The sequence below is a fragment of the Poecilia reticulata genome, linkage group LG9, assembly GCF_000633615.1.
Source record: "Poecilia reticulata strain Guanapo linkage group LG9, Guppy_female_1.0+MT, whole genome shotgun sequence".
Taxonomy (NCBI): domain Eukaryota; kingdom Metazoa; phylum Chordata; class Actinopteri; order Cyprinodontiformes; family Poeciliidae; genus Poecilia; species Poecilia reticulata.
This window is the reverse complement of record NC_024339.1, coordinates 30,703,991-30,715,277: the sequence shown is the minus strand read 5'-3', so window position 1 is coordinate 30,715,277 and position 11,287 is coordinate 30,703,991. Positions and strand designations below refer to the sequence as shown.

Below are 11,287 nucleotides of genomic sequence, written 5' to 3'. Positions count from 1 at the left end.
GCCCGGCGCCTCTCACCGTGGGCAACTCCAGAGTGGAAGTTCGTCCAGCCCCTCTCAATGAAACTGGTTCCAGAACCAGAGCCATGAGTCCAGGTGAGGCCGACTATTTCTAGCCGGAACCTCTCAGCCTCGCACACTAGCTCCGGTTCCTTCCCCACCAGAGAGGTGACGTTCCACGTCCCAAGAGCTTCTGCAGCCGAGGATCAGACCGCCAGGGTCCCCTCCCTCGGCTGCCACCCATACCACAATGCACCCGACCCCTTTGGCCCCTCGGACAGACAGGTGTTGAGCCCATCAGAATAGAATAAAATTGTAATAAAAATAAACCCAACGCTGAAGCTTTGCATTTGGGAGGGTCAGGAGGTGACCTGCTCCTGCAATCAGAGAAGACCTACTCTTCATTTAGCCTAGGACAAGCACTGTATCAGCAGCTGTATGAATCAGCAGCTCATTGTAAAGCACTGGGCACAGCCCAAACACCTTAATTTCTTCTATAAATCTTGTTGCAGGGCGGGCGATTCAATTTATTTTTTTTTAAGCCAGAGATATTTCAAAGTTGAACTTGGCTTTGTCTTGGACGTGTCAACTCACGTTGATGAAAAGTTTGTATGTTCTTTTCTTGTCAGTCCCCAGATTACCAGATGAAGAAGAGGAGATGTAAATATCTGAAATCCAAACTGTCACACATCAAGACCAAAATCAGTGAATACGACCGCCGCCCCTGAACATTCTCCTGTGACTTAGTTCAGTTGAAGGATATTATTTAATCTCTGAATGAAGGATGTCTTAACCAAGCCCTTTCACTATATTCTCACCACAAGTACTGACTAAGAGTACAGTTTTGTGTTTTTGCATTAAGAATACTTTCCAAATTCAATTGCTGTGTATAAAATCTGTTGTATTAGCTATTAATCTGCATCCATATATTGGCTTATTTTATTCACTTCAATGCCATCTTTCTTTTTACATGACATGCTAAAGCTAGCTTTTGTAGTGCAGTAAAGTTTTAATGCATGAATTTGTTATCCATATCATGATTGTTTTGGAATTTGAAATTAAATCCTTTTAGGTGTTTTTACAGTATTTTCTTTGGATACCTGCAGGGGTGAACGTAGTTTTAAATTCTTGGGGGCACTATGACAAAAGTATGTGTCAGTGTATATGTATATATATATACAGTACATATAATATTGCTTCTTTGTGTGATTTGAAATTTCTGTGCTGATTGATTTTTTTGTGAAGTGATAAAAGCTGGTTAGCTCTTGAATTGCTACAAAATAAAGCTGTATTTCCTTCAGCCGACTGCCTGCAATGTTGACACCTTGAGATGCCATGAAACCTAAATTCTGAACATCATGGCATGGAGTCATCCCAGTTTTCCATGTCTGTCATATAACCATTCATTTTAGCTTTTAAACTGGTTATATCCTGTGTCCAGATAGAGGGATAATCAGTAGCCCAGCATCATGACCTGTTTGTTCTGAAGATCCTGTTCCACTTCTCTTCCTAACATGGCGCCTCCTCACCCTGACTCTCAGACTGATAGGAGGAACCACAGAGCTCTGTTAGGTTAAAAGCTCATCTTCTGAAGTTGGGATATTTTTCCTCCAACAGKTTCCAGAGGAATCACCTCAAACCAGATGTTGGACTGGATTTTATTTCAATGTCATTTGTGAATGTTGGAGCCTCATTTTCAACAGTGGAGCTATAAAGGTTGAAAAGGTTATTTTGGCGAATCAACATTTCCACTAAATAAGCACAAAAAAATTTTGATGGAGGACTCTGAGCTCAAAGCAAGATGCCAGAGCAATAAAACTTATTTTTTTAATTGGACAATTTAATTTCACGTAATTATCGTGGTAGGCATTTGTTTGTTAAATACTTAATGAAACATATTTACCGTGTTTGATGTTTGTTGTAAATGATAGTCTCAGACGAACGAGATAATTAGTAGTTTTTCGTTTATTGAATGTTCAGAAACTACAGCGGCTGTGATGCACCACAACAAAGGTAAAACAACCCGAACAGGTGATCAACTCTAAACCAATCGCACCTTTTTATTCTCCGTCTCTCTGTAGTTTAAGCACAACTGTTGCCGTGGCAACCGCTTGCTCCTCGAGCCGAGCACAGATTATGTTTAAAACATTTAGTCCGTTACAATATCAGATTTTCAGGCTTAATATTTATTTTGCGATTATTAATAAGCCTCTCATGAACACAGCGGTGGTTGATTAGTTCATTTTAAATTCCTGCTCTGCTAGTTATTTTGATAATGGAACCGAAACTAACATAATTGCGCAACACCTTGTTGAAACAATAATCACAGATTATTTTTGTTTGGCCATCAATTCGAAAACGTTTTGTTGACTTTTTGTTCTTTAATAAAGTTATGAACGTTTTGATAAGGAGTCAGAGGACGTGCTGGTCTCAGCGTCCTGGCGGAGTTCAGTTTGTCATCTAATGCCAAGATCGACTCAAAACCTTCCGCGATCGACATATTGCACCGCTGCTCTAGCAAAGAACAGTTAAGAAACAATATGAAATGGGGGCTGGAAGCTATTTATTAACTGATCAAGTCTGATTAAGATTGTTCTTGAAAAACTAATCAGTCACGGCTGATTAGTAGATGCACTCACGGCTGTACAGTGAACCCACTGACTTTACAGCAGACAGCCGCTCCTCTCTCTTGCAGGTACCCTGCCGTCCCCCCTACTTTCACCCCTACATACATGTCAATAATGGAGCAGCAGCTTGCTGGAAAATGAAGTTATACTTTGTGATTGTTGATGCATCTCTGGTCTGTCAAGTGTTTTTCTTACTGTACTAAGTTGAATTGAACAACTACCATATGATTTTGATTTTGTTGTTGCTGGGACGTTCTTTAATTGACATATGTCTAGGATTTTCATCTCTGCAACGTAAACGGCATTGTGCACAATAAAACGTCGTATTAATTTGTACTGGGAGTGTTGGAGCTATTTATTCTTTATATTTTCTTCATCCATTTGAATTTTGTTAGTTTATTCTTAAATTTATATTTTTTGTATTATTTACAGAACTTATTTGTAGGTTAATAATTGTTGATTTTATTTATCTTTTGTTTTATTATTTTTTCTTATTTTTCTAAGCAAACAGGAAGTAAGGTGGGTTGGTCCACTTTCTATAAGTGTAGGAGCCTGGTAAAGGACCAACAGGCATTTGGGTTTGGGGCCTATGGTTTTTACCAGTGCAAGAGAGGTAGAAGAAAAGTTATCTCTATAAATGTTTTTCTTGCAAAGATGTTAAGAAATAAATAATGAAGAACAACTTACACGTTTGGATATTGAACCTTCTTTTGCCTGCGTTAAAGAGACTTGAATCCAGTACCTTAGTGGCTTAATGGAACTTTGTTGGATGTTTGGTTTAACAACCAAACTACAGGGAGTTTTAAATAAAACTGTCATTAATGGGCTGTCACGGATCGTCGCTGCAGAGTGTTTCCTTCCGGAAAGAATTTTCTGGTGCACCAGCTGGTCGCTGGAGTGCTGTTAAATCTCTGGTTTCAAGACAATAATACAGAAACGTCTGGTAAGTAAAGGGAGCGAAAAGTTAATCCTCTAACTTAGCATAGGATTCATCGAGACAGCCGTTGAGTATTTAAAGACCACGAGAGCTGTGCGGTTGGTGGCAGCAGCAGCTTTGTGACCGCCTGAGAAGGGCTTTGTTGTGATGGCGGCCCTCGTTCTACTGCGTGGTTGTCACTAAAGCGGCTTCGTCTCAGCTTATTACTCGGAGTGTTTCGGACTCCGAGTAGTAATGGATGACTTTATCCACATTAATTAGGAGTTTTTCAGTCTGTCATGTAAACTACAATATTTAGTCATGGAGATTAATTTTTAGTCTCTTTCAAGCATATAATTGAATTTCAAAATACTGAAAAAAATAAACAGTAACAAATATGTAATGGTCACTAATTCAACATTTGACCACAAATCTGGTTAATCAGCAGCCACTGTTGCAAACAAATGGATTTTCAGCAGAGGCTCCAAAACTTTCCAGCCTTTGACCTAAGAAATTAAATGTTACATGGTCATGACCCCGGTTATTGATCGAGGAAGCATTTTAACAGTCAGTTAAAAAGAGGTACGATGACGACCCAATCAACAGCTATAAGCGAAATATATTTAATCTTTTCTTCAAGCTTTATTATTGTTGAGGTGTGATACCTGTACACACTCTTCATCAACTCTCAGTCGATGAAGAGATATTTTGCAGTTCCAGTTAAATAGTTTGGACTTGATCATTGTTTCATTGTGTTTGACTGGCAGACACGATGGATGAAGAGCCAGAGAGAGCCAAGCGCTGGGAAGGAGGCTATGAAAGGACATGGTAAGATGTGTAATGTGAGAATATTCTCAGGTTGGGACATGTGCTTGTATCTGATGCAGCTACATGGGATATTCCTGAATTTCTACAGGGAGGTGCTTAAGGAGGATGAGTCAGGCTCCCTTAAAGCCACAGTGGAAGAGATCCTGTACCAGTCCAAAAGAAAGAGGTGCGTTAGACAGCAATTTCAATACTATTGGAAAAGCTCATTTATTATAGGAACAATTATCAGTAAGTGATTAATGATACAGATGGATGAAAAGCCGTAATTTCGGTTAATTATTTTCCACTTACATCTGATGAACATATGACACAATTTTACATAAGTTCAATTAAAAAAAAATTAAAACAGAAACCTGGGTTTAATGAAAAATATGTTCAATACCTCCTTAAAAGTTATTTTCAAAAGGCATATTGAATGTGATGTATATCAGTCTTTAGTTGCATGTGCTTTTTCAGCCTGGTTTTTACATCCCTGCTCTACTTGCCTCATAGGGTGACACAAAGCCATGCACAAGTGAGGCTTGGGATGGTGAGTGAAGTCTGGATTTTTGCTTCTCCTCTGTGTTTCTCAGTCCTTACTGTGAAACTACAGCTGGCAGATCTCATGTGAGCTACAGCTCTTATAGATGCCATGTTCTCATAGCTAATATTGTATCTTTAGAATTAAAGCGTTGTACAGTGACAACCATCTTTGGACATTCTATAAGTTCAGCCAATGGAATTACTGTTAATGAAAATAACTAAAGTAAACTGGCCAAGGTTATTGTCAGCTAATTTTTTTAAAATTAGGGATACACATATATATAAATTATGCTGATATTGACATGCAATATTAATATTGCTGTCATGGCCAATAACTGATTTTTACTGATATTATATATATTTCCCTACCCTTTCGACACCTCAACAAAAAAAAAAGACCACACCGTTGACTACGCAACAGCTTCTCTGCTTCAGTTTAACCCCCCACAATCATGTTTTTCATCACTATCACAGTCACAGGACCAAACAAATACCACATGACCGGTCTCCTCCCTTCCTCTTCCAGCTATCAAATGGTAACAAGATAAAAACAAGTCTCACTTGTTAACATCAGTCTAGTTATTATAAAAATAGCCGCTGACACCCATGTTAGTGCTAATATATTGTGCACATCTCTTTTTGAATGAAGTCGGCATTCAGGCTCCAGCATTGCCCTGAGTGAGACCAGTGTCTGATGGGATTATCAGAAACAGCCTCACACCCATGTTGTGTTTCATAAAAATCAATTTGAAACCCAGAGGAGATTATCATTGTCTTGTGCTCTAGATGCGCCACCTATATGTTGTTATTGACTGTTCACGCAGTATGGAGGACCAGGACTTAAAACCCAACCGTCTCACCTCTACCCTGAAGGTGAGATAGAACACATATGGCACCAGTTACTGCACATGGTGATTGTCTCTAAGCCATATTCCCTTTCTTCATCTTCAGCTGATGGAGGGATTCATCGATGAATACTTTGACCAGAATCCCATCAGCCAGGTATGATATCATTAGGTTTGCGCTTAAAGAACAGAGGACACACTGGTGGTGTGTCCTCTGGTGGTGTGTCCTAGGGCACACTGGTGGTGCCCTACCACCACCAGTGTTGGTGGTGGTAGGGCATCTGGAATTTTCAGAAATAAACATTAGTTTTTGTGTCCCACCTACACTCAGAAGATGAGAGAAAAATAATCTGGAACAGAACATCAAAGTGTTTCAATTAACACTTTTAGCACCTGAGCAGATTGATTGATTGAAAAAGATTAGAGTGAATAATATTTCACCACTAATTCACCAGCTACTTTTTAGGGCTTTTGGAGAAACACTTTACCCGTCCAACAGTGTCCGCCTCTTGCACCCATGTGTTCTCATATTTTTTTGGCAGTGTGTTTTGTGTTGTTTCTGCATGATGAAGGATCTTCCAGAGAGTTTGGGTGATGATGCCATCGCTGCTGCCCTCTGGTGGTTGTTGCTGATGTAACTGTTGTTTGACGTCTCTTTTGTCTTCAGAACATTCTTGCTGTCCTCTGAACTGTGGATCAGATCCGCATATACATACCTGTAAATGACATGTTGATCTCTTGACTCAGTTATGTTGTGAGGTCAGAGGTAAATGTTTGCACTCTGCAGCCTCACTGCTCCAACACACAGGAGTGTAAGTGTAAATATTAAAAATACTTCAACTTATGTGTAGATTACATTCTTTCAATTTCAGTAACATTTAACATGCTTCTAATAAAAAGGAGTGTTTCAAATATTACTATAGAAATTTATTATAGATTATAGAAAAATCAAACAATTGCTCTGATTCTAAAACTGCGTAGTTTTAACATTGGTAGAATATGAAGGATTATGCAGCAGTATAAATTTACAGTTGATTGTCTAATTCTTTTTATTTCACTCAGTTTCAATAGTAGTGATGTGAGTAATAAATGTTTACGTGAATGTAAGCAGGAGGACAGCCATTGTTTCAGGTAAATGGGGTGGTTCTAAAGCTCCTCTGATTATGTAGCTAAGCTAATTAAATGGGTTGTGTTTAATTCCAGGTTGGCATTATCACCACCAAAAACAAAAGGGCTGAGAAGCTTACAGAACTTGCAGGTGAGGATCAAAGTTCATTAATTCTCTGCTGAACATGTATTTGTCAGCCCAATCACCAGGAATGGTTCCAACGCTCAAATCAACCATGTTTGACATGTTTTATGTAGACCAGGCCCAGTTAGGCTGTCTACTGCCAGCAAGGTTAGTCAAGGCTGCAGGTAGTCCAGATTAAGGCTGGTTAGTTAGTGTTAAAATGTCCATTTTCTGCAAGAGTTACTGAAATGCACCACACTTTAGTGGCCTCTATTGACTGTTGGGTTGGATCATAATTTACTCATATTAATAAAGAAAGTCATATTAACAGGGAAACATAAGTCATTTTATGATTTAAAAAAATATATTATTTAATCATTTTAACAGATACTCTAGGGAGACCAATGTAATCCTAAACTGTGCTAAGATAATTTGTTACTAAATAATCTGTCAACATAGCAATTAAGAAATGGAAATAATTTCCTAAGAACATCAGAGATTTAAATGACACACTTGGAAGTAATTACATAATGAAATAAACTCAGTAATTTCCATTTACATGATTTGTTGTTTTTCTTTTTCTTTCTACCAAAAATTGGATTATAAGTCTTCAGTCTGGTGCATTGACATCAACTAGCCCTTTTTTTTGAAGGACAATTTTGTTTACGGAGACTTCATAATTAACTTATTTGTTGTATATGTTGTTGTTTGCTTATTTTGGATAATTAAAACGTTTTCCAGCTCCAGTGTTAAATGTTCATCAGATATAACAGTTTATTGATCTTTGAGAATCAATAGATCTCAAAGATATTGCATTATTATGTCATTAGTATTATTTTACTTAAAAATGGTCTCAAAACAACCTTTATTGTAATGACTTCTAGGACAATTTACTGTCCAGCAAAATTTGTTATCGTGAAAGGCCTACTATAGTAATCTTCTATTTCATAACAAATAAATAACTCTGGTCTAAATATCTGAGGTTCAGATGGATCACACCTTTAATGTGACTGAAGGGACAGATGAGCAGTGCATTTTTTTAGTAAGCTTTTAATTTATCTCTGACAATGTACAGTCCCCACAGTGTATAGAGAGCAGCCTGTAACGCCAAGTCAAATATTCCTAGGAGACAATGAAGGCTGGTCACAGGAACAGCTTAGATTACAACACATATTAGCTAATTATAGAAGTACAATGCATTCAGTTTCTCAGCTAGTCATTTGTTTGATGTGGCCTGATTTTCTAATGAAACAAAGTGTTTCAGGAGCCAATAACATGTTCTGGTAAAGATGTAAATAAATTACAGATTAGCTGTTTCTCTTCTGAAGCAGCAGCGGTAGCCAGGTGAAACTTTTTCAATGAAATTGTGTTACTAAGATAGAAATATTGATTGTTCAGTTGTTCACAGTAGCTAGATAGACTGCTTCTTGTCTGGGATTCAAGTTTCCAATGAATCCAAGGCAGAAACACATTCATATTGTTCAGCTGACTATGTGTTTATTACACACCACATTGTCCTTCCAACAGATTACATGTTTTCTTAATATTGTGCATCACCAAAGAAAATAAATGGGTTGGTTGTGTGGGTTTCTCCTGCTCCCTCCGCCGGCGCTCAGTCTATGCTGTGCCGGTTAAACCTGCTGATCCTTTATTTTGTTTCTCCAACAGGAAATCCAAAGAAGCACATTGCTGCTCTGAAGAAAGCAGTTGACAGCTCATGTGTCGGAGAGCCTTCTCTGTACAACTCTCTCAGGCTGGCTATACAGACCCTCAAGTGGGTTCACCACAGATGCTGTTCCACAGAGGCTTTTTGAGTGAAACAGCAACATTTAGATTCTCTCTCTCTAAAGGCACATGCCTGGACACACCAGCAGAGAAATCCTCATCATCCTCAGCAGCCTGACCACATGTGACCCAGCTAACATCTGTGAGCTAATCAAGGTGAAGACATGTTTAATCCCAGGCTGGTAATTAGAAGAGTTATACAGATAACTCTTCTAATGTGCACAGGCACATAACTGTCTAAGCGCAACACCCTGAGGCAATCCTATGTTGATGGATTTACCCTCTGAAAGGGTATAGTCGATTCTGGTACAGTATACTGGCCAGTGAAAAAATTTCAGTTGATTGTTAGAAAAAATGATGCTAACAATATGCCTCAATTTGGGATACGTGCAGATGGGCTGAAATCCTTAAAATCAGTAAAGTCAGTGTTCATGTTATAATGTAGTTTCATTTGTCAAGAAGGCATTCATTGTTGGAAGGAAAGTGTTTTTTTTTTATGGTGATATATCTGAATATATTTCACAGTGATGGAAATGAAACCACCTTAAAAGCATATTTTGTTTGATGTGACTGTTTCTTTAAAGTAATTTAAGAATTAACTTGTGCTGAGGTTCACATACTGGTTTATCATCACTTTCTTTAGCTAAACTGTTTTATCTGAACAAAACCTTTTCGTTTTGTAATGTTCTCCGTTTCTCCAACTTGTTGTTTGGCAGCAAGGAGCACGAATTGCATGTTTTCCTTTGCTTTCAGACTCTGAAGTCTCTTAAGGTGCGAGTGTCAGTAATTGGGCTCTCAGCAGAAGTCCGAGTGTGCACGGTTCTGACCAGAGAGACGGGTGGATCCTACCATGTTATCCTAGATGAGAGTCACTTCAAAGAGCTGCTCATGCATCATGTCAAACCTCCGCCAGCAAGCTTCTCATCGGAAAGCTCTTTAATACGAATGGGTCAGTACTAAAATGCTTGACATTCATATTCTCTAAGTTAACCAGAATTGCAACATATTTTGCTGCCGGCATGATAAAAGTTGAGTTTCCTCTCCTGAAAGAGATGTTTGGTTTCTTGAAATGCTGCCGTTTCCTTCAGGTTATGTCACAGATTAAAAGTATTCTGGCATTGGATAGGGAATCAGGGTTTCCCCCAGAAAACTTACCAAGCCTGGAGTTTGGGGCGCTGAGGCGGTCCACTGGGGTTTTATGTTAAAAGCCGTTAAGTTGACAAGAAATGCAAAAATATTACTGGTTAGCTAACTATATGTTACAGGAAGACATAGCCAGTGACAAGCTATTTATACCCACAACTATAGAATCTTAAGAACAACAAATAAAAAAAAAATACAAGTGAATATCAATCATTTGCACTTCTRTTTAATCCAAATTAAGTCAGCAGCTCTGTAAGMCCCCCCCCCCCCAGGCCTTCAGGGGCCCCGTAAACACTAATATTTTAACACAGAACACAGATGTACAAATGTAACATTTATTTATTGAGAATATCAATGCTACTAAATTTTATTTAATGGTTTCAGCATACATAAATTAAAAGATTTTAAATTGATTAGCAAACACTGACTAGTGTTATGACCAGTTAGGTAACATTAAATTTAAGATTTTAAGTAGCTGGCAAGTTTACTTTGTTAAAGGTCAAAGAACAATATTCATAGTTGGATTGTTTTGTTACCACAGCCACAATCTGACGCTGTGAGTTTAATCTTTGAGATTGAGCTGTTTGTTCACAAATGTTTCCTAATAAGCTACAATTATTGCTTATTGCATTTTAGGTAGGCAAATTTAACTACTCCCCTCTCCCAGAATGTACTAAATCCATATTGATATGCTGTTAGTGGTGCTGATGTTCTTAACAGCTAGAGGGGCCCCTAAGTCAATTTCTGCTCAAGGCCTAATACAGCTTTATACCGGCCCTGTATGATGAGTTAAATCCACACAGACGTGCACAACAAATGGGAGATTTAATGCTACTAATTTGGCTTTAGTAGCTCTTCCATTTTGTGTCTGTTAGGTTTTTAATAAGTACCACAGAGACTAGAGATGTGCCGATCAGATTTTTTCCTGCCGATACCGATCACCCATGAGGGCCAATCACCGATACCGATCACATAATTATTTATTTTTTTTATCATAAACACTACCGGTTACATTATGTGGAAAAAGGAACCATGAATTCACCTTAATTTAGACAAAAACTTGTTTTTAATAACTTTTTCCAAGAAGAAAACTAAACAAAACAGGCATTGTGCAAATTGTACTGCTATAGGTAATACTATCTTTAACAGACTGATAACATATGGAGKCTCTGAAGAGGCTAAATAATGCAAAAAGTCAAAATAAAACCTCTCAACATTACCAAAAAAATTCAAGTATAAAACTTAACATTCAAAGGCAAATATAGGATCCATTACAATAAACAATCCAGAGTTACTGAATGAAAACTTCCCGATAGCATGGCGGCTAGCTGATTACTGCTAGTTCTGATTGGCTGTTTCTGACTGAGCGGAGTAATTATGCAGAGCAGGGAGG

General features: G+C 38.2%; 2 protein-coding genes across 5 annotated transcripts in view; both read left to right on the top strand.

Moving 5' to 3' along the window:
• The window catches only part of oclnb (occludin b), a 20,996-nt gene extending 19,922 nt beyond the window's left edge, over positions 1–1,074 (top strand). For all 3 annotated transcript variants that reach the window (XM_008419297.2, XM_008419298.2, XM_008419296.2), the window contains exon 9: positions 627–1,074. In XM_008419297.2, coding sequence (XP_008417519.1) covers positions 627–725 — 99 coding nt within the window. In that variant the 3' untranslated portion in view covers positions 726–1,074. The remainder of the gene's footprint in view (positions 1–626) is intronic.
• Positions 1,075–3,461: 2,387 nt separating this feature from the next.
• Positions 3,462–11,287, top strand: part of gtf2h2 (general transcription factor IIH, polypeptide 2) — a 15,007-nt gene continuing 7,181 nt past the window's right edge. The window contains exons 1-10 of one of the 2 annotated variants that reach the window (XM_008419292.2): positions 3,462–3,567; positions 4,308–4,368; positions 4,457–4,534; positions 4,861–4,897; positions 5,677–5,763; positions 5,842–5,892; positions 6,939–6,993; positions 8,635–8,740; positions 8,817–8,907; positions 9,505–9,700. In XM_008419292.2, coding sequence (XP_008417514.1) covers positions 4,313–4,368; positions 4,457–4,534; positions 4,861–4,897; positions 5,677–5,763; positions 5,842–5,892; positions 6,939–6,993; positions 8,635–8,740; positions 8,817–8,907; positions 9,505–9,700 — 757 coding nt within the window. In that variant the 5' untranslated portion in view covers positions 3,462–3,567; positions 4,308–4,312. Of the gene's footprint in view, positions 3,568–4,307; positions 4,369–4,456; positions 4,535–4,860; positions 4,898–5,676; positions 5,764–5,841; positions 5,893–6,938; positions 6,994–8,634; positions 8,741–8,816; positions 8,908–9,504; positions 9,701–11,287 lie in introns of those variants that run through there. The other variant, XM_008419294.2, reaches the window with a different exon arrangement.